The 27,992-nt window shown below is 45.2% G+C and overlaps 1 protein-coding gene across 1 annotated transcript in view; it reads left to right on the top strand.

Annotated features, from left to right (window-relative positions):
• The first annotated feature begins 757 nt into the window (after nucleotides 1-757).
• The window catches only part of A2M (alpha-2-macroglobulin), a 31,460-nt gene continuing 4,225 nt past the window's right edge, over nucleotides 758-27,992 (top strand). The window contains exons 1-30 of the mRNA XM_032098936.1: nucleotides 758-1,002; nucleotides 2,707-2,890; nucleotides 3,919-4,078; nucleotides 4,959-5,011; nucleotides 5,498-5,518; nucleotides 5,869-6,037; nucleotides 7,187-7,271; nucleotides 8,020-8,143; nucleotides 9,594-9,708; nucleotides 9,948-10,057; nucleotides 10,902-11,060; nucleotides 12,467-12,694; nucleotides 13,028-13,091; nucleotides 13,574-13,716; nucleotides 15,150-15,299; nucleotides 15,968-16,138; nucleotides 16,767-16,917; nucleotides 19,148-19,256; nucleotides 19,569-19,797; nucleotides 20,085-20,211; nucleotides 20,841-20,962; nucleotides 22,238-22,289; nucleotides 22,786-22,869; nucleotides 23,258-23,434; nucleotides 23,906-23,990; nucleotides 25,173-25,329; nucleotides 25,629-25,703; nucleotides 25,984-26,149; nucleotides 27,135-27,358; nucleotides 27,716-27,934. Coding sequence (XP_031954827.1) covers nucleotides 917-1,002; nucleotides 2,707-2,890; nucleotides 3,919-4,078; nucleotides 4,959-5,011; nucleotides 5,498-5,518; nucleotides 5,869-6,037; nucleotides 7,187-7,271; nucleotides 8,020-8,143; nucleotides 9,594-9,708; nucleotides 9,948-10,057; nucleotides 10,902-11,060; nucleotides 12,467-12,694; nucleotides 13,028-13,091; nucleotides 13,574-13,716; nucleotides 15,150-15,299; nucleotides 15,968-16,138; nucleotides 16,767-16,917; nucleotides 19,148-19,256; nucleotides 19,569-19,797; nucleotides 20,085-20,211; nucleotides 20,841-20,962; nucleotides 22,238-22,289; nucleotides 22,786-22,869; nucleotides 23,258-23,434; nucleotides 23,906-23,990; nucleotides 25,173-25,329; nucleotides 25,629-25,703; nucleotides 25,984-26,149; nucleotides 27,135-27,358; nucleotides 27,716-27,934 — 3,999 coding nt within the window. The 5' untranslated portion in view covers nucleotides 758-916. The remainder of the gene's footprint in view (nucleotides 1,003-2,706; nucleotides 2,891-3,918; nucleotides 4,079-4,958; nucleotides 5,012-5,497; nucleotides 5,519-5,868; nucleotides 6,038-7,186; nucleotides 7,272-8,019; nucleotides 8,144-9,593; nucleotides 9,709-9,947; nucleotides 10,058-10,901; nucleotides 11,061-12,466; nucleotides 12,695-13,027; nucleotides 13,092-13,573; nucleotides 13,717-15,149; nucleotides 15,300-15,967; nucleotides 16,139-16,766; nucleotides 16,918-19,147; nucleotides 19,257-19,568; nucleotides 19,798-20,084; nucleotides 20,212-20,840; nucleotides 20,963-22,237; nucleotides 22,290-22,785; nucleotides 22,870-23,257; nucleotides 23,435-23,905; nucleotides 23,991-25,172; nucleotides 25,330-25,628; nucleotides 25,704-25,983; nucleotides 26,150-27,134; nucleotides 27,359-27,715; nucleotides 27,935-27,992) is intronic.

Here is a 27,992-nt window from a genome sequence, read left to right on the forward strand (position 1 = left end):
TTGCATGAATTTTCACTTAATTAAGCGAGGATGACTCCATCAAGCAGCAATAATTTGATCTAAGATATACCAATAACTTGACCGGGAACAAGAACCAGTAGAAGGAAAGTAAGAGCCAGGCCACATGTGTTCTGCTGGGTGAGGGGAGCTGCTGCTCTGGGCAGCTGGTTAATGTGTTACGTCCTGTTAATGGGTTGAACTTTTGGCAGCTTCCCATCATGTCAGTGTCCCTGTTTCTGTCAGGGTGAAGGCCAGATTATTTTAGATGACTTGATTGTCCAGGCACTTTCTGCCCTCTTTTCCTGGGATTAACTTTGATGGGACCAGGAACTGGAGAGCGAAAGGGAACAGCGTGGGTGGAGAGGGAAGGTTTTATCAGTTTTCATTCCCTGTTCCCGAAACCTGTTAATGGGAATTAGACACACCCACGCTTGTTTCCCAAATCCTAGCTCGATCCCCTGCTCCCACTTTGAAGGAAATCAAACAGCTCCTGCTCCTCCAGCAACTTCCATGACCAGTGCTGTGTCCAGCTCCATACAGAGAGCCCCGCCAGAAATGGAGGCTTTCCCCTCATGCTCTGCTGTTAGCCCTTCCTTCCTTAGCCACAATCTTTCCTCTTCCATTGCTTCTGTCCTGCCCCAAAAGAGACACAGCTCCGGCCTGCCAGGAACCCACCCCTCCCTCTCTCCCCCAGCACTGGCCCTCTGCCCGGACTTGGAGCTGCTAGTTCCAGCTCCTCCTTACCGCCTCTCCCTGTTTCCGGATGGGCCCTGGCCCCCAGCCCTTATCTCCTCCAGCCCCTGGGCTGTTTGCAGAGGAGAGTATAAAGGGGTTGACTGGGAGAGCAGAGGGGGAGTAAAAGCAGCACTGGATCACACTGAGTGGCTGCTTGACTCACCACGTCCTGCTGTGTGCCATGGGGAAGAACGGGCTGCTTACCAAATCAAGCATCTTCCTCCTCCTCTTCTTCCTTCCGGGAGACACCTCAGCCATCACAGAGCCGTAAGCTATGCTGGGGGCTATCTGGCCAGGCAGGAGACTTCGGCTGTATTCCTGTGTCTATTCCTTTGTCCCTTGTCTTCTATCTATTTTCTTTTATCCAGGAATAAAGACACCAGGGCTGGGTGAAGTGCCTTCTACAAACAGGAACTCTAATGCTTGAGAGAGACCTAAAACAAGCTATGAAACTGAGATATCAGTAAAACTTCAGAGGAAGAAAAAAAGGAAAAGAAGAGGGAAAGGTCTATGAGAATACCTTTTGCTGTTTCAGAGAATTGACAGGATTTCAACAAAATTTTATGCACAAAACTAGTTCTTTTGAAAGACAACTTTTCGTAAATGTTTGTGCAATTAATTCTTCTTAAGAGAAAAACTGTTTTGAAAGGACAATGAAAGGTTTAATTTTGTGTTGACTGTACTACTTGCAGGTTGAAATGCCCAGGATTTGGGAGTGGCTATTTTAGACGATAATGAGAAGAAAAAGAACAATTAGCTCATCTGGCATGCTCTGAAATGGCTTTAATTTTTAACTCACATTTTTCAGTTCAGCCAATAGAATGAAAATTCTCTTCTCACCCAGGATAATGTGACACTGTAAGACTGTGACTATCAAGGTCTGTGAGGGTATATTGTCCTGCCCCTCTTCTTCAGCCTTTTTTGTATGTGAAGGGCATTTGTGTTGTGTGCATGTGTGTTCACGTGTGGTAGAAGCAGCGCATGGAGGGTCCTGACATCTCAAAGACTTTCTCCTTTGGCTTTTTGGCAATGTCTCTTCCTCCCCCGCAAAGCCCAGGGCACTTCACCCATCGCAGAGCTGCAAGGGGTGCAGAGGAATTTCTGAGCAAGGCTGTGCTGCAGTGCTTCCATCAAACGCAGGGGAAACAGACTGGGATCTGAGGGGCCAGAGCTTGCTCCCTGCAGACCAACTGATGGACAAAAAGGTGCCAAAACCTCTGCTACTGCTGAGGTGCCTTACTGCTGAGGTGTTGAGGGCTCTTCTCCCATCTGCTCTCTGCTCTGGCTATGCCCACTGGAGGCCAGTCTGCATCCACCGAAATGGAAGCACGGTTAGCACTAGATAGATTGGGCTTGATTCCCAGATGCAGTGCTGGGCGCCGGGACACCACCGGCAAGTTGCCACGCTGGGAAGGAAGGAGGCTTCGTAGGGCTGAGCAGGTATCCCCTGTTGAGCTGAGACAGAGAGGCTGGCTTCCCTGAAAACCTGAAACTTGTTTGTGTTTTTGCTTAAGATCTGGCACCACGCTGTGGCAGTTTTGGATCTCTGCGAGGAACAAGAGTAGTGCTACAGACGCTTTGCAGTGTGTAGTCAATGGAATTTATTCACTGGGCACTGGCATTTGTGTGGCTCCTGAATGCTATTAACAGTGTCTAGCAAAGGTGACAATTGAGTTCCCCCCTGCCTTTATTGAGGATCTCGGGAAGAAGTGCTGCTGTTGTGCCAGAACCTAGAAAAACATATCCTTTCCAGATGTTTGTGTGGAGGATTTCCTCTGGTATTTTACATTTGAGACCAACCTCTCTGCTTTCTCCTGCTGCTACAGCCGTGCTGGAAATCTTGTTATGCTCTTAGAAAATGCACCCTTCTCCCTGTGCGGCGAAGGCTGTAGTCATCAGATTGGTTTATTTGTTCTTTAGACACAGGTCCTGTTCCTCCTCCTCTGACCTATCCTTCTCCCTTGTTCCTAGGCAGTACATGGTGCTGGTGCCCTTTCTGATACACTCGGATTCTCATGAGAAAGTCTGCATTCAGCTGACCCACCTGAACGAGTCTGTGACTCTGAGAGCCACACTTGAACATCTAGGGGAGAACAGGAGCTTGATTGATGATGTGGTGTCAGAGAAAGACATGTTCACCTGCATCCCTTTCTCTGTGAGTATCTCATCCTTGTGGGATGATCCTTTGTGCCAGGGATAAAATATAAAGACACTGAGAAGTAATGACCAGAGTAACACTATGTAAATGTTCACTTACCTCTTGGCTAAAGGTATGTTCGTGTCCATCCTCAACACCCTCTTACTGCTGAGATCTCTTTACTATGCTAAATGACTGTGAGATGCTGAATCCTAGAAATCCACCCTCTTTCTAGGGCAGGAGAAGAAAGTGGCTGTTTCCTGATGGCTGTTTGGTGAAAAGGTTTCCACATCATCCTTTAATATCCACAGTTTGTCACTTGAGTGCCTTCAAATTGTGGTAGAGCTTTTGGACCTCAGATACTTTTCCCCTGGCGTATACTGAATTAATATAAGAACGTAGAGCTGTGATTGCCTGTATCTGAAAAAAACATCAAAGCAGGAATTTGATAATCTAATGTAATTATTAGCCCCAGGGACTATAACAAACTGCTGGCAACTAGGAAAGCTGATTGTGTAGCTCAGAGCCTAGATTATGTCTTTGGCCTGAAGGCTGAAGAACTGGTCTTCAGGACACCAAAAAGGTTGGCATTTTTGTCTTGGTTTGTCAGATGTAGGCTGAAGACTGACTTTGTCACTTGTGAGAGAGAGGTATAGATGTCTGACATGTTTGATTTGGAAAAGGAAATGTTCTGCAAAGACTAGGGACATGATCTGAAAGAGAAGACAGACTATTCCATTGCCTTTGTGAATGCTGAAAGGAAAAGGATGGAAAGGTTTGGTCAGGGCAGTAAGAATTTTTAAAAATTGGGTGGTTGAGCTGGGAGTTCCTTTGCTGCTCAATACTTGCACAATTGCTGCACGACAGGAGGAATGGGTAGGAATATGGGACAAATATAGATCAGTCTCTTGTTCCTCATTATAGTTCCTCTCACCTCTGTGTTGGGTCCATCAGGATTCTATTAGATCTCTTATTTCATGAAGGCTAGTTCAGTTTGGGAAGCCTTTAGAGGTGGTCTGTTACATAGTTTTCTTCTTACTCTCCAGCTTCCAAAATCAAGGCTCCCGTTACCAGCCACATTTCTCAGTGTGACGGTGAAGGGGGCCACGCTGCAGTTCAGCAGCCGCAAATTAGTGCTGGTCCAGAACTCTGAGAGCTTGGTCTTCATCCAGACAGACAAACCCGTCTACAAGCCCGGACAGACAGGTACCAGGAAAGGGGTGGAGATTTGCATTTGAAACAAACATTTGTACTAAAACTGCTGGATCATGCTGGCCAGACGTCAGTTGCTTTCAGTGGGGATCAGAACTGCAACCTCATGGCTAAGGCTTATGTTTTATTGCTCCATCTAGGGAAAATCTGGGGAGTCTTAAGGTGCATGCATGTATCTGGGGCACCTGCACACTCTCCCTCTCTCACTGTGGGCTCTGTTGTTGTGGTCCATGCAGTTAGGGGGTCTGCATTAAAATCAGAGAAAGACTGGATATTTATCCTATAGAGAACAGGGCCAAAACTCAGACTAAATCATGAAATAGCTTTCAAAGCAGCAGCTGATTTTGCTCAATGAAGACAGAAAGAATTATGTAAGCTATTTATTTCTTCTGGGCCACTGATCTCCTCAATTTGGCCTGGGTAAAAACAAATGTCCTAAAAGAGGTACTGAATTTTCTCTCCATCCAGAGCCAACAAAAACTTGCAGCCAAGTGCTGAAGTAATTTGTTTGCATTCACCCTTCCTAGGAAGTTAGTCTAGTTATAACAAAATTAGAAGACCCATGTGAATTCTGGCATAAAAATGCCTCATTGCAAAGCAGACAAAGGCAACTTAAATTTAACTTTGGTCCCAATTAATGAGATTCTGATGCCCATGATCAGTAAGATGTTCCCACTGCCATGGATTTGCTCTTAACATCCTCTTATTCATGTACCCATAGTAGACGGGTAACCTTCTAGCATGACCTAGCATTCTAGTAAATGGAATTTCCTTGGAAGGGAACAGCCCTGTTGTCTGTTATACCATTTGTTTTTGCAACTGATTTTTCTGGTTGCTGATTGCACTGTGGAGCCTCACTGTCTTTCTCCACCAGTCCTGTTCAGAATTGTTTCTCTGGATGAAGAGTTCCGACCTGTGAACGAAATGGTAAACATGATACTTGTTTTTCTACTTATTTGGCCTTAAGTCAAATGTGGGGAAAGGGAGGAAAGATAGTCTCTGCTGGGGAGAGCTCTCAGTACACTGAGATAACTGTGAAAATTCTGGGTCACCCCAGATCTTTTTAACAGGATCTGTTGTCAAATTCTGCACAAGGCTGCCTTCTGCATTCTTGGAAAGGTTTGACAAACTGCAAATGGGCAGTGCTGGTGTAAACAGTGATCAATCTGCCATTCCCACAGTGTACACCCGTTCTTACCAGTACTGCAGATATCCAGAGTTAGTAAATAGTAATTTCGGTTGTCTTTTGTGCCTCAGACAAAGGATTGGCCCCCTCCTCTCCATACCAGGAACCTTTTTCCTTACCCCATTGGATGATTAGCTTTTACCCTGAAATGTGATCATAACCCTTGTCATTTGACTGTGTTGCTTGCACTCTGTCTAAACATGCTGCTTCCTTTCTTCTTTTTCTAGATTCCATTGGTGTATATTGAGGTATGTACAAACATTTAATTCACATTCACATCTGTTGCACCTCAGCCTGGGCAGAATAAACAGTTGCCTCAAGATGATTCTTGTTTATTTTTTGTATTAAGCCAGTCCATTACATTAATTCAACTATACAGAATTTTAACTCATATGGTGACTACCATGTACCTGGGCCCAGGCTAGAGCTCCTCTGTCACCTTGCTGTGGACTCCCCCCCAAAACACTGCTAGTGCCCTTTACTCCTGGCCTGCAGCCTCCTGAAACACAGGGGCTGGTCCTTCCCTCACTGCTTTTGCTAGACCTCATTGCAGACTCCCAGGGTTCTCACAATCTCCTTGTGATCCCATTATCTGTAGGACCCAAAGAAAAATCGTCTGTACCAGTGGAAAAACGTAGAGTTAGAGATGGGATTTATACAGCTGTTCTTCAACCTCACCTCTGAACCTATCCAAGGGACCTACAGAGTGGTGGCACAGAAGGCCTCTGGGAAGACAATTCAGCATTCTTTCTCTGTGGAGGAGTATGGTAACTGTCACTGCAGTTTCAAGTTCATAATAGCTAGTCCCATGGGGCATGAAATCTTAATTGAACAGCATTGCAGATCTGACCAGGATGTCCAGCATGGCTGGAAAATTGTTTCTGTGTCCTTTCCCTCCCAAGAATCATCTCTTTAGGATGAGAAGACTGAAAGACTTGAGTGACCTATCTCCAATCCTCCCTAAGCACCAGACCATGCAGTGCAGCTCTTCTGAACGCCCACCTCAGCAAGGCTCCTATCAGGAGGAGCAAAGTGCTTGGATCAATCTGTGCTGACAGCCACAAGCTTTACCTCCTTTCAGAGGTGCTTTTGGGCCACAGCCTCATCTCCATTTGGCTACATACCTGTCAATTTTCCTGCCATAAGTCTGGGTCTAGGCTGAGGCTGTCTAGGCTGTAAATTAAGATCTTGCCTTTTCTCCCCCATAAGCTAAGCCCGTAGCTTGTGTGATGCCTTAGTGGCTTAACCTCCCTTTGGTGCTCTCACCTCTATGCCAGTTCCATCTGCTTGGCTAGAACGTTGGTATCCCAGTACATACCTGCACATGATCACAACCAGCATAGCTTCCCACCCCAGCAAGCCAGCTGCAGCCCTTCTTACATGGTCTGACATGATCTGGCTCCTGCAGCAGAGAGGTGTCCTGGAAGATGAGTCTTGAACTCCTTTGACCTCTTCCAGTTGCAAGACTGTGCTCTGTCCTGTGCCCTGAATCCCTCCTAGTTGTCCCAAAACAGTCACCATCACTTCCCCTCCTGCAGCTGGGTTTGGATGGGATGTCACCCTGTGCTGTGTCACTGGAGAAGCCAGGGTATCCTCCTGTTTTGAACATCAATAAGATCTACATGCTTTGGAAATGCAGAGACCAGGCTGCAGGCCCAGCTCTGTGTATTTGTGGGAAACTTCTATTGATTTATCTCTCTGTAGTACTGTATCCTACTGCTGTGGGACTGATAACTACTACACAGCTACCTCAGTAGCTGGTGTAATAATCTTGCCCTCTTACCTGGCACACTGCTTGGCTGAGGGGTTTTCAGTGACTTCAGTGGGATGTGCAGGTGACAGAAGCCTCTAAAATCTGACCATTTAGATGTAAAAGGTTTATAGATAATCTGTGTTTTCCTTTGGTTCTGCTGCAGTGCTGCCAAAATTCGAAGTGACAGTGAAAATGCCCAAGGTGATCAGCATTCTTGATGAGGAGCTGAAGGTGACTGTTTGTGGACTGTGAGTGACATTCTTTCAAGTTCTGCTTGGTTTCAGTGTTTTTCTTCAGTTGCTGCTCAAAGTTCAGTTGGGAGACTGAGAGATGAGACTTTATTATATTTCTCAATCCTTTTGGGGTCCCAGGACCAAACAGACCATATCTACTATTAGACAAAAGTTACTGTTTGATGCACTTTGTATGTAACATATGGAAACATATTTTTGATCTGTTTTTTTGGGAGATTGTTTCTTGCATATTTTTTGAGTCATTGAGGATTTCACACCAGCTACAGTGCTAGGGAAGAGGTCTTTAGTTCAATTTATTCAGGAATGATATTTTAACTGCGTCTTCTGCTTGTTGTTGTGGAGAAGAAACTCTAAGGGATGCAGCTGCCCTCTTTCCTTTGGGCCACTTCACTGAATTCTGCCTTGCAATGTTCCATACACCCTGTAGGGAGAGCCATGGCTTGGGCTGAAGAGTGAGAGTAAAGACCCAGTGCTCATACATACACAAACCAGTCCCATCAGAACTGGGTGGTGGGGTAGATGCTTGTAACATGTTCTCCAGGATGAGGGGGACTCAACAAAATCATTATTAGCGTATGGTACCAGATTCCTTTCTGCTTTTTATTTCCTGTGATGACCCTGTGTATCCTGGAGGCAGCTCTAGGAAAGAATCCTGGCTTCATTGGGATGAGCCTGTAATTTTTCTACATCCCTCTTTCATTCCTAATGTCTCTGTTTTCCTTTCAATCCTGCCTGCTGGTAGATACACATTTGGGAAGCCTGTTCCTGGCCTCGTGAGCTTCCGTGTCTGCCGGAAGTACGAACGTGCAGCCGTGTCCTGCTATGGTGAAGAGGGTAAAGCAGTGTGTGAGGAGTTCTCTGGACAGGTCAGTCATGATTACTCTGGTGGGTAGAGTGATAGGAGAAAGTGTGGTTTATTGAGGATGCCTTGTAGGCACAGGCTTGCTCTGAGTATGTACAAACATAGTGTAAAAGTGTGGTGAGGCACTGGCACAGGTTGCCCAGGGAAGTTGTAGATGCCCCCTCCCTGGAAGTGTTCAAGGCCAGGCTGGATAGGGCTTTGAGCAACCTAGTCTGTTGGGAGGTAGCCCTTCCTGTGGCAGGGGAATTGGAACTTACATGGCCTTTAAGGCCCATTCCAACCTAAACCATTATGTGATTCTACAATTCTGTGAAAATCCATGTATTTTAAGGAGGGCTGAAGAATGGGAGAAGATTGGGTGCAAGATGAAATGTGAAAGGTAAAAATAGGAAGGTCTGTGCAGTAAGAGCAGTGTGTGTAGAAGCCAGAATCTGATGGAGAATGAAGAGATGAAAGAAATAGCAGAAAGTTCAGTTGGAGTGTAGAGAGTATAAGAGGAAAGTGAGATAGAAAAGCTGTGAGCAATGACAACAGAGTTGGACTTGGCTTACACTGGAGACAGTGTATGGGGTCAGAAGCTCGTGTTAGAGAAAGGAAAGGAACAGAAACCAGGGGAAAGGCTGAAACATTTTGGGCAAGAAGGAAAGAAATACGTGTTTAGCAGCAGTGATTAAGACATACAGAAAAAAAAAATCACTTTTTTCACCTTTTAGACTGCAAGAGCAAAACTGAAAGGTGTTTGGAGCACAAAGAGGTGCAACAGTACTGGCTTAATTGAGAGAAGTTGGAGTAATAGCAATTGTGGAAATATGCCAGGAGAAGAAAGCAAACAGAAGATGTTCTCATGGTCGCTGGGCTCTGCTATAGCTTGATGTCCACAGCTGCTTCTGCCATTGCTGTTGTTATCCATGTCAAAAGAAAATAGAAACACTGTAGTGCTAACCTCTGTTCCAGGCATCTCTTCTGTGGAGACTTACATTGTACATGAATTTGCTGAAGAGAGGTGGCAAGCTTTGGAAATACTTTTCCAGCTGTCATCTCCTTTCTACAAATACACAGGCTTTGGTTTGTGTATCACTCATATGGCTTACGCATTTTAAGTAAGCAGTTTTATTTTCTAACATGCCTGATGCCTGACAAACATTTCTTATGTGGCATACATTGACTAATTCCCTATGCACTTGTACCAAGTGTTGGCAGCTTCAAACTTCACAAGCATACACAAAAATCATCTAGTTTGCAAGCTTTTCACTCTAATGTTGCTGTAAGTACCTCAGTATGCTTTTTGCTAAGTTATTTATGTCTTTTTCCAGTTTTGATAACATCAACAGAGGTAGACTATCTGTGAGGTTATGGTCTTCTCTTTCAGTTCAGAACAACACACAGTGATGGATTCATTGAATAAGCATTGTATAAATGAGAATATAATGGTCTTGTTTGTTTTCCTCCAACAGACAGACATCTATGGCTGCATATCTAAAGTGGTAAAGACCAAATTATTCCAGCTCAAGAGAAGTGGATATGAGAATAAGCTCCATGTAGAGGCCAAGATTAAAGAGGAGGATACAGGTATGAATCATCTGGATGAAAGAGCCATGCAATGAGACCAGGAGAGAGCAGCAGAGGGGCCTGCCCAGTAGGAATGAGAGGCAAAACCAGACTCTTGCTATTCTGGAATCTTAGAGTTTTCCTGCCTCTAGTCCAGGACCACCAACAAAATAGCTTGTCCAGCAAAGGAGAGTTGGCCTAGAGTAAAAGGAATTCTGGTCAGGCAGAGGCAAGTTAGTTCTTCATGCTTCTTTCTGCAGGAGTGGAGTTGACTGGAACAAGCTTCTCTGAGATCACAACCACCATTAGCAGAATCGAGTTTGCGCTTTCAGATACCTACTACAAGCGAGGAGTCCCCTTCTTTGGGCAGGTAGGGAAACCATGAGAATGGAATGCCATGAGTGCCAATCAATGATGCTACTGAACCTTCTGGTCAGATGTATGCCCCAGCTCTGCAAGGATGCTGGACCTCAGTGCTGCTAATCCCTGTGGGTCTCCTTTCCTCTGAAAGCTCTCGAGCTGGGGAACAGCAGCTGAGAGCACAGCCCTCATTCTGCCCTTGTGCTTCTGCCTCTCCTGCCCACTAAAATTCTGCTTCTACCAGTCATGTGTTTAATTGGAGGCCTCAGGGGTGTGAGTGCATGTCAATCTCCCCATCAACTCCCCTGGCCCAGAGAGGAGAGAAGAAAGAGGCAAAGAAAAAGCATTCAGAAAGTTTGCAGCTGTCTATCATGGTATCCCGCAGTGGTAGGGAGGAGAAGAGAGATCCAGCAGGCAGGAATTGTGCAGCAAGATTGATTGATTTAATTATTTTACAACTCTTTTATAGACCTTTTTCTTCATAGTCTAATTGGTCAAAGGATCAGCCACCCCATGGGATGATTGGCTAAAATCCTAAAACATCCATTGTCAAAATATTTTTCTTCTGTACCATAAGCAAAGTTTTGCAAGGTTGCAGGTGTTCATAGTTTATAGAACTCTACAAATGTCTTCCGTGAGAGAGAAAAGTATCTCACGGGACTGGAAAGAAGCAAGAAAAATTCTTGCTAGCAGCCATATTTGTATCCACAGCTCTCTGAAACAGATGTGTGTAAAGTGCTGTTGAGGCCTCCTTGTCTGACATGGACCCAACATCTTTATCGTGGTGTTCTACCAGTCTGTTCAGGTGGCAGCCATTCCTCTCCTTCTATACTGCGCTGGTTTTCCTCCTCCAGGTGAAACTTCTGGATGGGTCTAATGCTCCAATTGCCAATGAGACTGTGAGAATTTCTTTTCAAGGAAGACAGGAAGAAAACTATACAACAAATGAAGAAGGCATAGCAGAGTTTGCCCTAAACACTTCCACGTTGGCCTTTGAAAATGTTGGAATTAGGGTAAGTCCTTAGGACAAAGAAGGTAATGAAGCACCCCACGGGGCTGGAAGGGAAGGTCTAAAGTTTCTACAATATATGCAAAAGCAGTTAGATTATTGTTCCTTGTTGCTTGTGTGAGCCTTGACACCAGTTTGGTGGAAGTAGTTGTACAGCAAACTGAGGTTCCAGGTCACAGATTGTAAATATTTTGTAAACATCTTGTAAATATTTGATTTCTGCTTGGCAGTTGCAATATGGGGTTAGAAGAAACATCAAGAGATCTTAATAGTCCATTCTGCTCCAAGGAATCACCAGCCCTACCTAGTCAAGGGTGGGTCTATCTCCCATCTGCATTTTTCAGAGTTTAATTTAGCATTTCAACTTTCTACATACAGCTCTTGGGTTTTTTGTTTGTTTGTTTTGTTTTGTGGGGTTCTTTTGTTTGTTTTTGTTTTTCTCTTTTAAAAGGTTTCCTTTTTCCTGCTGTAAATAGAGTGTGAACCATTCACATAAATTCTCTCCCAGTTGAGGAATTTGTTTGTCTAGGACAAACAGGTGCTGCTGACCATCTTTTAGTTAGTGGGAAATGCAATTTGTTGTGTAATGTGCATATCTCATAATATCACATCCTGGACTAGGGGAGGGTATTTGTGTCTAGAATTATATTTGTTCTTCTCCCTACAATTCCCTTGTCACAGACTAAAACCATTAAAAATTTTCCAGAACTTACTACTAGATGCTTGAAGTTTTCAGATTTTTGCAGGATAAAGAAAAGGCAAGAATTCCCAAGTATAATGAGAAAGATAAAGAAAAAATGGCATGTGAGGCACATCAAATGCTAAAATAGGGCCCTTCTAAATGTGAAGTGTCTTCCCCTTGATCTCATCTTTAGGAGGACATGGACTCTCTCAGCTCCTAAACTTCTATTCAATTAAGGTTTTGAATTATTAGGTGGAGATTGTCCTCCTTTTCTATAGCATCTGTAGCTTGATCTTGGCACTGGTAATATCTGAACTGGACAGCACTATCCCTTCTTCAGTGCCTATGATACAGAAAGAAATGAAAATTGCCTTTTTTTCTATTTAGACTAAATAGAATATTAGAGAGGGCAAGGCATTAGTGTAAAAGGCCCTTAAAGTGACCCTGATAGTAAACAAAAATCTGATATGATTCAGCTTGTTTGACACAAACTTCAGCTTCTCTGGGAGTGAGATCATTCCCAATGATTTGCTAAGGATACCACCATCCTGTCTTGCACTTTCCAAACTCATGTGTTGGGTTTTTTTTTTTTTTTTTGCATTTTGTAGACTTGCTTGTTACTTCAGTACCAAAAAAATACTAAAACTTTAATATTAGGCCATGGATTTTTGTCTCCAGTTTGGCCACCTGTGTTTGAGGATCTATGTATGTATTTTCTCCTTTTCCAGGCAGTTCATAAACAAAACCTCTTCTGCTATGAACATTCCTGGGTTTTTCCACGTTATGGAGAAAGTTATCTCCAGCTAAAGCGCTTTTACTCTCCCAGTAATAGCTTCCTCAAAATTGAGCCCAAGTCCAAGCCACTAAGCTGTGGCTCTTCCACAGAGATCCGAGTACATTATATCCTTACTCCAGAGGCTGTAGGAGAGCAGAAGAAAATCACCTTTTACTACCTGGTAAGTTTGCCCCTGCCATACAGTGAGGTAGTCACTGGCAATTATAGGGGGGGTGGAAGTAGATGTTGTGGTTTGTGGCAGCAGGCTTTAAACACTTTCTCGTCATCCTTCATATGTTCTTTAGAAACAAAAAGGAGGGTCTGAGTTGGGAGTAAAAAAAGTCAGGATGTCCCTGTGCCCTCTGGGCGAGCACTGGGACTGTGCTACAGGGAGGTAGAGAGCTGGGTGTGAACAGCAGACATACAGCTCAGTAACTCTCCTTGCAGGGTCCCCCACTTAAAGGTTTGGCTAATGCAAAACTTCAGTCACAACCAAGTTTCTCCTTCCATTCAGGTGATGGCCAAGGGAAACATTAAACAAGGAGGCACTCACATTCTGGATTTGGACCAGGAAAGTGGTGAGTTCCTCTCCCCTACCAAATTGTCACTCTTATGGGGGGCTAGGCAACTGTGGCAGACATACATGCTGCATCCATGTAAATGCAGGGATCGATATCTGCGTGTCCTCTAAGATCTGGGAAGAGTTTGACCTTTATTTTCTCTGCCTTTAGGCTTTTCACAGATTTGATCTAATCCCCTGTGCCATTATCTTTCTCCTGACACAACATTTTTTGGAGCTCCAGTACTCCTTGGAGATACATCTGATGGTCTGTTTTTAGAAGCTGAAGCAAAATTCAGCATACTTATGCACTGGAAAACAGGCTTTTCAGTCAGACAGGGAGACTTACACATCTCTGTGGGCACCAGTTCATCCCACTTGGATGCCTGAAATTTCATAATGTCTAGGATAAAGTTCAGCATAAAGTCAAACCTAGAATTTTGGCTGCTCCAAGAGAAAGTTTTTTGCAACTTAAGTTTTTCCCATTGTTTTGTTTGCTAGACAATGGTGTCTTCTCACTACAGCTGTCTGTACAAGCTGATATTGCTCCACTGGCCCAAGTGCTTGTCTACACCACGGTCCCCAGCAGGGAGGTGATTGCTGATTCAGCCAAGTTCTACACAGAATTATGTTTCAACAATAAGGTAAGTGTCCCCTTCCTGAGGGAGCAGCCACCAGACTGCAATGTGGTCAAGCTCACTTATTTAGCCTGGTTGAGCTAATTTCTTTAGATGCACTAACACTGGACAAGCAATGTATCAATTGTTGTAGGTAGCTTCACTGCTTGTTGGTTTGTGCTAGCCTGGAGAGGATCAACTGAATGAAAAAATGTGCTAGCAGGGGCTACACTGATAAAACCCTCCTCAGCAACTGGTCAAAACTGATCCTACAGATGGTCCTGACAAAGAAAAAGAGAACAACCTGAAAAATTCCCATCAGGACTTAAAGATACCGGACAGGACCGTGCTGAAGACAGTCCCTTGTCCTAAAATCAAAGCTGAATGAGTTCTTGAGACCTGTGTCACTGTAGGAGCTTGGTCACCCGAATTTTTTTCATTTATTAGATTTCATATTGTGCGGTGCTTGAAGGTCCGGATGCAAGCCAAGTGTCAAATGATTTACATTAGTTGGTACTGTTTTCCTCTCCGAAAGCATGTTGGATCCAAAGCTGTTGTCAGACCACATAGGACAGTCTTAGGGCTATCTCCATGCTAAACAGTTTTCCTAGTAAGAAGCTTGCTACAGTCCTTTTTCTGCCTGAAGAATATTGTTTTTGCTGTCTCAAGATCCCACCCTGGGAAAGGTGGAAGGTGTCAGCAGAAGGCATGCTGTGTTCTGGTTGGGACATGAGGGAGACTGGCAGCTGATACTGCTTTGTCAGGCAACACATTGAGGATGCTTTGAGCCCGGCATGCTCGGGGGGGATTTGTAGCGCTGAGGAGAGAGAAGATTTATGCAGGGCAGCTGTCTTATTATAAAATCATGTGAGATGGTGGTGACAACTTTTGCTAGCAAGAACTTCCAGGGCAGAGGTAGGCGGGGGGTACTTAGGGTTGTGAGTTAGGTTTTGGAGAAGGCACAGGAGTCTGGAAGGCCTAGCCAGCAGGTGAGCTCTTCAGAATCCTTACCACCCAACAGATTACTGCAATATTTCTCCAGGGCATCGCTGCTCGTCATGTTACCAAAGAATCTGCAAAGCAAGATCTTTGCAAGCTGGTTTTCTCTCCACATACAGTTTCTGGGTGCAGTACAGTGACTGCTCCTGGTTCAAGGACATGCTCCACTGACTGATCACATCTAGCCCCTATGTGGGATTGCCTCATCACATTCACAGTGACCATAAAACCTGAAACCACCTTACGAGTTTTATGAGCAATTGTGATGCTTGAAGTTGCCAAGAACTCTTGGTGGTGATAACCCTGGCACTGCTGGAAGGGAACAGTAGCACAGATGAAGTATAGAAGGAGGTGTGCATGGATATGGGGACCTTGTAAAGTTAGAACTGAATGCACTCAGCTGGAAGAAAAGGTCCTGTGAGAATTGGGTATCTGTGACATAGCTTTTCCTGTGATTACAGGTGGGCTTAAGCTTCTCCCCTTCGGAAGGCCTGCCTTCCTCAGATGCTCACTTGCAGTTCCAAGCCTCCCCGAACTCCCTCTGTGCTGTGCGTGCTGTGGACAAGAGTGTTCTCCTCATGAAGCCAGAAGCTGACCTGTCACCCACCTCTGTAAGTTCTTGGTCTGTGGAACAAGTTGGAGCCTGGTCAGAGCAAGCGCAGCCCGGTGCTGGAGTGGAGACAGGGAACAGTCCCTCTTGTCACAGCTGACACAGGGATGCACCCCTGTGCTGCTTCTCATCTTCCTCCAGTGGGCAAAAAGATGAGAACTGGGCAGCAGTTGATTCTTAAGGGGTTTGTGTGATTTTATGGATGGGAATTAGAAAGCTCTTTTAAGGGGCCTGCTTGTCTTGGCCAGAGCCAAACACTGTTTTGTGTTTGATGATAATTTTTCAGTTATTCTCCTCATCCATGGATTAATTTTTTTGTGGTAGCATCTGGAAGTGTCAAAGAGTTTATTTGTCTTTTGCCAAGCTGAAAATGACAATCCCTGAGTAGGGACAAAGTGTTACAGATGGTTTGGCCAATGTAATTTTTTACATATTTGAGCCATAATAACCAGAGTAACATGCAGAGCATAAAAAAAGAGGCAGTATCTCCAAATTTGGATCCCTTTTTTGATTCCCAAACTCTTACTGCTCCCAGCACAGGGAGGACCATGGCAATGTGACTGTATGTGCTGGTGATGTGACTGTTACGGTGCTTGCATTGAACTCCCTCAGCTGTGCTTCACAACAATGGGCACTAAAATGCCAAATACTCTGTCTCTTTCTTCCAAGGTGTATGACTTACTTCCAGTGAAGGAACTCCATGGCTATATCTATGCTTCAAACGCACCCTTGGAGGAGCCCATGCAGAATTGCATGACTGTGGAGCCAATAGTTCGGGATGGGATCACCTATGTTCCAGTAATGGGGGTGAATGAAGAGGACACTTACAGCATCCTAAAGGTATAGCCCCCTGGCATGGTTAGGGAGTGGGGTGGGAGAATGACTGAGAATGCTTTAGCCTTCTGTGGCATCATGCAACCTAACAAGGGAAGCGTTTGTACATCTGAATGATCTGACACTTCTTTCTATCCGGAGGCACATTCAGTGAGGGTCATAAGCTTTACTCGTCATGCCAGATATGCTTCCCACTTGGTAGAAAAGGGATCAGCCTCGAAGTTTTCTTACAGGAAAAGCTTTGAGGCTGACTTGAGGTGAGGTTCTAATTGGAGGTAAATGATCCCATGCCGTTATAGTTACTTTGAATAAATCAGTATGTCCTTGAGCTGCATTGTAGCCACAGACATTTCATTCCAGAGAGAAAACTGTATATCTACTTCCTGGCTAATCCTGACCCCTAGGCTGAAATTGGACTGGAACCAGTGTCCTAGAAACAGATGGGATATATCCTTTTGTCTCTCTGAGCCACCCAGGCATTCAGACCCAAGGATCAGGGGATCATCTCAATGTCTAATCCACACACAATAAGAACTTTTCCATTTTGAGGCAGTAAAATGCCAATGTCAGGTCTGCTGTGTAAACCTCAACAGGATTCAGTAATAGAAAAACATCTTTGGTTTCTCTCCCATAGGAAATGGGTTTAAAGGTTTTCACAAATACCAACGTGAGGAAGCCTTGGTTTTGCAGCCCTAGTAATCACAGGCATACCATCCATCCAGCAGCTGGCCTAGCAGCACCCGAAACCATGGCTCCGCGACCCATGCATGCAATGAGGACAAGTGGTAAAGGAACTCGGTTTTGTTATCACTGCTGTTCCGAACAGAGATCCTGTTTGTATTTTGGAGTGAAAACTTAAACAAGAGCTGGCGTTGTGTATTGAAACCTTGCAAGTAGTACTGAGCTGATGGGTTTGCAGATTTCAGCTTCTCAATGGGTTGTGTGGGTCTACAGACAAGCTTTGGTAACTCCACATTAGAAATCAGCAGAACCAGACCGTGTTCAAAGACCGGCAGAGCAGAGGATATTAATTCTGCTGACAAATTCTCTGTTCGTTAGGTTTTTACAGTCAACTTCTATTCCTAGATTGTCACCTACAGATCCTCCAATACCATTTTCAGGCTGTTCTCATTGACTCAGCCAGCTTTATGTATGGTCAAAACCATGAAGTGGGTGACAAATTTTTCAGTGATGAGTTGGTAGGCTTTTGGAGGCAGGGTAAGACACGTATGGTAGAAGTCCAGCCTGATATGGACCCATCCTATGATCCTATTTTTAAGGGCTATCTCAACTCTTACACTGTAACTGTTTGGGCAACAGAATTGGCCTTACCATCCTTCAGTCTCATATTAAAGAAAATATCTTAGAAATTATAAGTTATTCTAGCTGGATAGCTGATTCAGAGAGTTTTCCCTTGGCACTAGAACCTGTGCTTTTGTACGTGTCCAGTTTAAAAACAATTTCAACTTCTGACAGATAGATATAAATAATCAGCAGTAAGAAGACTGAAACACCACAATAGACAAACACAAGCTAGCCACCTGCCACTTTTGCCAGGAGCAATGTGATATAGCTCTGATAGCATCTTTCACCTGTCCCTGAGTCCTTCTCAGGCTCTGGAGATGCCTGTTGCACAGTTAGTATGAATACTTGTTAGCTACTCAATTGTTATCCAAATGCAGAAATTTAATTAGCCAAAGTAAAGATGATGAAAATTAGAATTTCACTAAGAAATTTTCTTCTTTTTCTGCTTGGATGCATTTCTCTTTCTGTTTATGAAAGCCAAGCAAACCATGTCCCACCCACCCCATCTTTGTTTTCCAGTTATTGAAAAGTAAAGCAAAACAAAATGTTTAAAAAATGTAATCCCAAACACAGAATATTTTATTTGGAATAATTTTTGTATGTGAAAACTTTGTTTTAGTCAAAATGACTTCCTATATTACGGCTGCATGTTTTTATTTTGAGCATTTTCAGCCTAGTTCTTGAGAAGGCCATAGCTTTGACAGGAAGGTGGCACTCTGAGTCACAATGACCCTACAAAAAACACTTCAACAGAGGGATGTTCCATTGCTAGCTGGCCTGATTAGGATGGAGAAGAACATCACATCAAGGCTGTACCTGAAAGAGAAAAGGGTGCTTGTGATGCCATGATTTTTGTCTTTTATATTTCATATATTAATAATAATTATAATAATTATATAAATAATTATAATATATATACTAATATAATATATATATATTTATATATTCTTTTATATTTTCAGGTATAACCCCTGTTATACCTTTTTATAACTTCTGTATTCTTAGTGCTTTTTGCCTACATTCTTAGACTTGTTTGTCAAGCTAGGAGACTAAACATTTTAGAAGCTTCATAGTTAGGGATCCGTGTGCCCCAGACCCCAAGGTCCCCTCCAGAACACATTTGTAAACTAAGATAGAACCATCCAGGGGAAGGCTCCTTGGGAAGGGGGGGGGGGGCCTCATTTGAGCCTCTCATTGGGGAATCTTTGATAGATTAGTAATTAGTAAGACCTAAAATGTTATACCAGATCTATTGTGGGTGGGTGTGCATTGCTGTGTGCATTTGGGTGCATTCAACCTGGATGTGTGCACCTAAGAATCCTTAAAATAAATACCGAGGTAAAATCCCTTTTTCCCTTCTAACTGTGTTTGACTCTTGATTTTAAGACCAGGAAAAGGCATCACTTACATAGAAGGTCCTAAATAGGTTTTTGCTCTAAATCCTTTATTTTTAAACTTGTAAAGTGCTGCCTTCCAAAGTTTGAGGTCTGCTGGAGACCAGCAGAAAATAATGGAAGGCTAGCTCTCCTTGCTAATAAGCCCTGGCCCTAAAACTCCACTGCTGTTGCTAATATAGCTCACTACAGCCACAAGCATCTGCTTCTGATTGCCACATTGATTGACACTTTTCTCAGACTGAAGCATGATGCTGATATAGGTCTTGTTTGGGATTATCAATAGTTGATTTCTTTTTCATCTTGCCTCATTCAGGCCTTCTGGCAGACAGATTTTCTGAGCAGTTAAGCACTCCTGAAGAGGTGACAGAGACAGTCCGAAAGTATTTCCCAGAAACCTGGATTTGGAGTTTAGTACCTATAAGGTGAGTATTTTGGGTTAGTTCATTCCTTTTTAATAAAACTCAGTTTATAAGGTGAAAACATGAATCCCAAAGTGTTTGTCCTTCATTGTTTGCAGAGATCACTTGGCAATACTCTGAGATGAAATTACTTTGAGCCATAGTTAGGTTTGTCCAAAGAATGGACTGGAAGAAGATGTAGAGTGGTCCTACAGTAGCAAATGTACTGTGCTCCATCATTCACACAGCAAATACTGTTCAGTAGGCCAGAAGGGGTACAGCTAGTCACCAAAATGCTGTAAAACTCATCTGTCCTTGCTGTCTGTGCTTTATCAGCTCTGAGGGAAAAGCTGATCTAGAAGTGACCATCCCTGACACCATCACCGAGTGGAAAGCCAATGCATTCTGTACTTCGGCAGACGCGGGCTTTGGCCTGTCCCCAACAGTGTCCCTCAGAGCCTTCCAGCCCTTCTTTGTGGAGCTTACCATGCCCTACTCTGTAGTGCGTGGGGAGTCCTTCACGCTGAAAGCCACCGTTTTCAACTACCTGCCTGCCTGCATCAGGGTAAGGGAGGTTTAAATTGTTCTCTGTAGCTGTGAGGTTTAAATTGTTCTCTGTAGCTGTGTACCTTCTTGTGCAGCCTTGCCTTCACCTAGCCTTCTTACCTTGTCTCTCAGCAGCCCTAGACCCCTTGCCCCTGACATTTTATGTTATATCTCCTATATACTCCAAATGCAGAATCCACAGCTCCAGTTCCCTTCTCCTACTGAGGAAACAGCAATTGCCATGGCTTCCTAGCTCCCTGTCTCTCATGATCACCCTTTCTTATTTGCACCTCTCTCTACTGGCAGGTCAGTGTGACTCTGGCTCAGTCTACTCATTTCCTGGCTACTCTGGTGGAAAAGGAGAAGGAATCTCATTGTCTCTGTGAGAACTTGAGGAAAACTGTGGCTTGGCTGGTGACTCCCAAATCTCTAGGTAAAGGTCTCAGGGTGCTGAAAACTGTAGCAAGGGTTTCTTTGAGCTGTTCTCCCCATTCAGTATTGGGTATTAAAGCAACACATTTTCCTGGGAAGCACTTCAGTTGAGTGTGTCTGATCTGGGGGCAAAGACTGTTATTTGGGAGGCAAAGACTGAGGAGTTCATAGTGTCCAACTCTGTGTCTGGCATCACATGCAGTACCATCAAGCCTTGGACAGCATCTCCTGAAGCCAGAGATGTTGCTGGCCAGCAGAGATGTTCTGTTAGCTCCATTCTTCCCAGAGATTAGATGTCTTCCCCATGGGATCTTTGCACTTGGTTTTCACTGTTGGTGTGGTAGCAGCTGTGGTGTGCATGCAGGACAGCGGTGTGCTGAACAGCAGTGGGGCTGGTCACACTCAGTACTGTGGTGTTCTGGAAAAGAGTCCCCAAAAGAGAATGACCTTTCAATGACAGCACAGCTCTTGTGACTTCTGGTATCGAGAGCTTGGTTTTTGTGGGAAGCAGGGCCCAGCCATGACAGAAATCTCCATCCATGAACCTGCAAGCTGAAACTCCTGAAAGTAGCAGTGAATCCCATTGCCTGGCTCTGCCTGGCAGGACTGACTGACCCCTGTTTCCTCCAGGGCAGGTGGAGTTCTCAGTGACCACTGAGGCCCTACAGAACCAGCAGCCCTGCGGGAACGCCATTGTGGAGACCCCTGAGAAAGGGCGGAAGGACACGGTCATCAGACAGCTGCTGGTGGAGGTACGTGGGCTGTGTGAAGGGAGGACTGACCTTTCCTACGGGCTACAGCTTACACTGTGATACAACTGGATGGGATGCTAGATAATCTCATCTAGCTTCCGTTCTGTAAAAGGTTGGACCAGATGACCTTTTGAGATCCCTTCTAACCTGGTCTGGTCTATGATTTTATGGGATCACTATGCAGCACGGCAATATGATGGTCTTACATCATTGTACTTTGACAGGGCTGCATAAAGACTTCAGCTTAATAATGTGCCTTGTGTCTCCTGGTACAATAAACTTTCCCTGTCTTCTACTGTAACAGGACTCCTACTGCAATCCATCCCTCCCTTTAGCTCCCACCTGTCACCTGCTATTTCAATACACTGTCTTTACAGCTTCTCTCCTTCTTTTGACACATCCCCAGTAAATGTGCCGGTCAGCACATGCTGCCTCTCAGCTAATTGAATGGCCAAGCAAACTGCCTCTTAAGCTGAGTGTTTTGCAGTTGTGGTTTGGTAACGTAGATTGGCACCAGGATGAAGGTGAGGAACTCACAAATGCCTATGGGAATTCGATGACTGTAGAGAAATCCCCTTAAAACTCCACTTGAAAACATGCTGAAATTTTACAGCTTACCCATTTCCTGTGGCAGGAAGTGTTGCTGATGTGATGTGGAACACAAGGAAATACTAAGTGGCAGTATTGGGTATCCTTTATAGGAAATTGTTAGTTTATCGTATACTGAAAGTGGTAATGTGGCAGTTAGGCTCTATGTTCTGAGCTTTCCTCTGTATCATAAAACCCCCTAATGTTTGCCTGCTATGTCATATGCTATCAGTGGTGTCACCAGATACTACAGGGTGCAACATCTTCCCTTGCTATTGTTAACATACACAGTTTGTTTCCCTAAAGCATCTGCAGCATTACAATAAATAGCGCTGCAGACTTGTCTTCAGCACAGCTCTCACTAATGCTGTAGTCCCTTTGTCACGAGGATGTTAAGTGTATCTCACTGTGAGCGGTAGTTGCAGGTCATCCACTTGGTAGTCCTGCAGTGTTTTCCTCTCCTTTTCCTGTCCTTCCTCCACGTACAACACCAGTCATTTAGGATCACATTTCTTTTATTTGCTTAAATTATTTCAGAGCTCTGTATTTCAGGGAATGTTTGTGACTGCTTCTCCTTCTTCAGTTCCTACACTTTTCACATATCCCTCTGTCCTTATGAGGATTCCTGTCTGTATTTCCTGTCTCACTAATTTCTCACTTCTCTTGTTTTCCTTCATCCCATCCAAGCCTGAAGGAGTTGAGAAGGAAACAACCCAGAATTCTGTGCTCTGTGTAAAAGGTAATGCCCACTCTTCCCACACTCTCTATTTGTTCCTGTGTGGTTTGATGGGTGGGATGTTGGAGGCCTGCCTCTATCATATTCTGTGTAGCCTGACATTTTTGGGTAATCAAAACATGCCACATCAGTTGGGAGTTTGAAACATGAGACAGAAGAAAGTCCTAAAGAATTGACCATCCTGCCTAAGCATCAGGGTATGAGCTAGGACAGATTTAGCATGAATGTTTGTATCCCTGCTCACTTGAGCTCTGACACTGGAGTTACAAGTGCTCTTGTTTTCTTGCACGCTCAGGAGAAAGCAGTAGATGCATCTGCAGTGCCTAAAAGTGCCTGGGAGTGGTTTCACGCAGAGATTGTGTTACAGCCAGGGAAATAGGAAGTAACTGAAATCAGGGCATTTCTAATAGGAAGAGTTCCTGTTGTTTCAGTGAGGCCTCTTCCCCTTCCATTAGCCATTTCTTGGAACTGCACTGAAGTAGTCTTGTTTCTTTCTCAGGAGCGCCTGTGAAAGAGGAGTTTTCCCTGTTGCTACCTGAAAATGTGGTACAAGATTCAGGCAGAGCGTATTTCTCAGTGCTGGGTGAGTTAACAGCCTGACAGAAGAACCATGTGCTGTTTCTGACTCTTTGTGTTGACCTACCTCACAGCTTTTTCTCCTGGTTTCTAGCACAGCTCATTCTTGTCTTTAATCTCTTCTGTCTTGAGCACTTTCCCTTCTGTTTGTGCTATTCCTTTTCCCTTTCTGCATGCCTTTTTTCTCAGTCTTCTCACAATGCCCTAACCTTTCTCTCATTTCCCTCTTTTCTTTTTTTCTGCTGTTCTGTGTTTTGTTCCAGGATCTTTATCAATCCAGATTATTTTATGTTCTTCTCTGACACCTCCTGCATCTGTCATTCAGTAGCTTCCTCTGATTCTGATAGTCAGCCCTAGATATTGTTAACATCCCTCTGGTATCTCCTGCTCCCCAGGTGACATCATGGGCACTGCCATGCAGAACCTGCACCAGCTCCTCCAGATGCCCTTTGGCTGTGGGGAGCAGAACATGGTCCTGTTTGCACCCAACATCTACGTCCTGGACTACCTGAACAAGACAGGGCAGCTGAGTGAAGAGGTCAAATCCAAGGCCACTGGATACTTAGTGAGCGGTGAGCTGGGACATGGCTTTTGCTTCTGCTTTGGTTTTCTTCTAGGTCCTGCCTGGGATGGGTCTGTCTGTCAGATGCTGGCCAGATGCTGAAAGATGTCTTCTCTCATAGACAAATGGTCTCTGCTCTATGCCTGAGGCGACCCTTTGCTGCTTTTTTCTTTTATTTTCTGTTGCTTAAGCATTACTGTGCCTGATCATTGCAAGCACTTTTCTCATGGGGTGGCAGTACAGTGCATTCATTGTCATTAATAGGTCCTGCCATCCTTTTGTAGAGAGGTAAGTGTTGCTTTTCCTCATGCACTACAAGCAATGCATGGAGCTGAGGAGGTACCAGCACTTCGTATTGGTTAGGATAGGACTGACCTACACCTCTCTCACTTGCATTTGCTGATGGAGATATTTTTCTATTTCCCCATCCCTCAGCAGACTCTTTCTGGCATCTGAATCTTGCCTTATCTTTCTGTTGCAGGTTATCAGAGGCAGCTGAACTACAAGCACCAAGATGGCTCTTACAGTACCTTTGGACAACGTTATGGCCAACCAGGGAATACCTGGTGAGACTTCAATGCCACCTACGCCTCTCCAATATGCTCCTCTTTCTCACCCACACATTTATACTAAATACTGCAGGATAGTAAATAGGAAATGCTGTTGTAGACCAGCAGGTTTTCCAGAGCTGGTGTGGTCCCTATGCTGCTTCCTTTTTAATAAATAGGCTACATCAGCTAGATATATGGCTGAAGTTCTTCCTCCCACCAGCAACTCCAAGGACCATGACAGACAAAAAAGGCAATGGAGATAAATTAGGGAAGAAGGGAGCGGGGATTTATCTGGCTGAAGAAAGCTGAAGAGTTGCAGTGGCAGCTCTTCTAGACTAGCATCTGCTGAGTAGTCTCCTGGAAAAGATGATTCCATAAGGAAACATATGAGGAAACACAAGTGGAAAGGTTGATAATCCAAGAGCAGTGCTGAATGGTTTTTTTCAAATGTTTGTATGCTACTAAGCAAAGACAGACTGGAGGAGCATGTGTGTTGCCATTTTGACTTATTGAAAAGTTTTGACTTGCTCCTGTATATCATTGTCATGCGTTTTCAATTTTAAGTAAGGATAAGAATGGAAGAACTCATCACCCTCAGTTTTCTTTTAGTTTCTGAAATGGCAATTGGCTTTTGACAGCATGCTGGCTTCTTACCACATGCCTGCTTCTTTTCCATAACTGCTTGCAACAACTCTTAACAAAAACTCTTTTAACATGTTCTGCTTTACTTTAAAATTCTAGGGGAGTTCTGGGAAACCCATGAAGCATGGATTTACAGTTTAAGAGTTCTACCAGCAGACCATGAGCTAGTGGGAATTTAATTATTCTTCCCTGTAATTTTGAGTACTACTGTTTTGCATATTTAGCTAATTGGCATGCAATTGCCTACATTTTTTGAAGAGGTTTTTTTAGAGACAGATCAATAATCATTGTCCTTTAAGCTGTAGCATCAACACAAAGGGATCACAGGGTTTTTTGAGCCAAGTGAGAGACAAAAATGACAGACAAAAATCAGGGTGGAAAGCAGTTTTTTGACAGAATTTTTTGAGGTAAGGATATAATATATATAAGGTCTGACTAATTGACCCACAGCTCTCCAAGCCTTCTTGCCTGTTTCTAGACAGATAAAGGGCACATGGGCTCTATCAATTGAGATGGGCAACAGGCCTGCTCAGGCCCTTTCTTTCTCCCTTTCAGGCTCACAGCCTTTGTCCTCAAGTCCTTTGCCCAGGCCCGGCATCACATCTTTATAGAGGAGAAGCACATCCAGGATGCATTGAACTGGCTGTCCTACAAACAGAAGGAGAACGGCTGTTTCCAGAGTTCTGGGACACTCCTGAACAATGCTATGAAGGTAACATGTCTCCCTGGTTGTTTCTTTGTGAGGCTAGAACTTGGCCATAAGTCAGATGGGGCCAGTAGAGCCTCCAGAGCACATAGGCAGATGGGATATTCCCATGCCAATAGCAAACACTGGGGAGGGAGCCACACACCATTCTGTACTTAATGGTGATACCTTCACATCAGCTGCAAGAGGAAGGAGGTGAACTAAAGGTCTGCAATGCAGAATACAGTATGCCCTCTGGAGTGTGAGAAAAGACTGAAGATATGAAGCTAGGTGAGGTCAGCATCTACCTTTGTGTTTCCCTGCAGGGTGGAGTGGACAACGAGGTCACACTGACTGCCTACATCACTATTGCCTTGCTGGAGATTCCTCTGCCTGTGACCGTATGTGTCTGCATCCTAAGTTGAGCCAGTTGTGCTGTGCCAGTCTATGGCAACACAGAACTGACCAGAATTTGCTCCAGATTGGAAAAATAACTTGGTTGTTGAGCCCTGTGGTATAAGAACTGTCATTTTTGCTATATCTGTGAGACATTGTACCCTACTTGTTTCTAGACCTCCTTCTGGCAGTCCCCTCCTGAAAGTTCAGTAGGTTGATGTGCTTTTAGTAAGGCAAAAACCTAATTTCTCCCCAGCCTTCTAATCGATGGCTTTCTCTCCCCAGTACTCAGTGGTGCGGAATGCTCTGTTCTGCCTGGAAACAGCAGCAAATCAGAAAGAAAACCACGTGTACACCAAGGCACTGCTGGCGTACGCCTTTGCCCTGGCAGGGAACAGGGAGAAGCGGAAGGCATTGCTCGACTCACTTGAGAAGGAAGCTGTGAGCAAGGGTGAGCGTTCCTGGTGGGACACGGCTTTCACCAGCCTTACATCTTCCCTTGGCAGAATGGCTTTTGTTGGTGGGGCAATGGCTGCAGGAATGGCCCCTGTGCGTAGGGAAAGGTGGAGGGAGAGGAAAGACTTGTGCAAAGGGATTATGTTTTTGAGAAGTCCCTCTCAGTCCTTCTTCTCTGCTCCGAGGCAGCTCCCCAGGAAGCAGCAGGCACCATCCCCTGGGTGCTGAGCTGAAGGGTGGCTCTGCTCCCACCTCTCCTCAGCCCACTCCTCTGGCCACGCCAGGCACTGCTTGGCAAAGGCTTAGCAATGCTCAGGGACGTTCCTTCCTTCCAGGACACGGGCTCAACACAGAACAAAGGTGACTTTGCCCAGCACAAGGCATGTCAGTCAGAGAAGAGATGGGTGTGCTGAGACAGAAGATGAACATACAGGGCATTTTGGAGGCCACAGCACAAACTCTGAGTCTTCTAGGAAAATCAAGTAATCACTTGGAACTAATCAGGTTGAGTCAGGCTGGCCAGAGGGTTTGCCCAAGCAGTGGGTAGTGGAACTGTGAAGGGAGTATCCCCCACACCTTTTGCCTTCTCCACCTGCAGGGGACTGGTAAGCCCTGGTCACATTCTTTGGGCCATTTGGCCTCACAGAGCTTCTCACTGCCCAACGCTGGCATCTCTTCTCACAAAGGGAAGGAGTGGCGTCCTCCTGAGGTCTCTGGTTCCCTGCGGTGCCCAAGCCCAGAAATGTCCATGTGAATGTGGGGTCTAGGACAAAGTGCTGTCTAGGCCTGGGGCTCAGCACTCTCACAGTCATTGTTAAGCTGAAAAATGTGTAAACCTGACCCTTCCCACTTCAGCCTGCATGACAGACACATCCTGGAGGCTCCGTCCTCCCAGCTGGAGCGGCAGCAGATGAAGAAGTGCCTTGCAATACTTAATAGTAATCATTGCTTGTTGTCTCGTCTCGCTGGCTCCTGTGAAGATGGCTCTGTTCACTGGCAGCGGCCTGGGAAGGAGCCAGAGGCTGATCTCCCGTACTATCGCTCCCGAGCCCCCTCTGCGGAAGTGGAGATGACGGCCTACGTGCTCCTGGCTCACCTCACCTCGCAGCCAGCCCCTGCCCAGGAGGAGCTGGCATTTGCATCCCTTATTGCAAAGTGGATCAGCAGTCAGCAGAATCCCAATGGAGGCTTCTCCTCCACCCAGGTGAGCTGCTTCCCTCCGGCCACCATGCACGTCCACCTCAGAAGATGGGACGTGTCAGAGAACCAGGTGGGAGCACAGGAAGGTTTGCCAGGAAGGTGGGAACTGTAGTCCTGCAATAGATCCGTGCAGTACCTTCCACGGCGGCCAAGTTCCCAAGAGGCCAAGGGAAGTATGTCAGGTAGTGCCTCTGGGAAGGGAAATATGCTGAAGCTGCTCTTTCCCTCTGTCTTTTCTTCTTAACACTGGAGAAAGTGGGGCTGGAGGAGAGGGTGCCTGTGACAGAAAGGGCGGCTGCAGGAGGACGGGCTGTGGAGAGGCTAATTGCAGCCCCTGAGTGCTGGGACTCATCTCTTTCAGGACACAGTGGTGGCTCTCCAAGCCTTGTCCCTGTATGGAGCTGTCACCTATGCCAAGAGCGGGGCAGCTTCCACAGTGGCCCTGCGATCTGGAGGGGACTTCCAGCAAGAGTTCCAAGTGGATGCCAGCAACCGGCTGCTGCTGCAGCGCGTGCCCCTTCCCCAGGTGCCGGGGCAGTACAGCGTGGAGGTGTCTGGTGAAGGATGCGTCTACCTGCAGGTGAGGGTTGCATCCTGGGAAGGGAGCCCCTTGCCAGGCAGGAGCAGGGAGAGGACAG

This window comes from Corvus moneduloides, chromosome 2, assembly GCF_009650955.1.
Source record: "Corvus moneduloides isolate bCorMon1 chromosome 2, bCorMon1.pri, whole genome shotgun sequence".
NCBI lineage: Eukaryota > Metazoa > Chordata > Aves > Passeriformes > Corvidae > Corvus > Corvus moneduloides.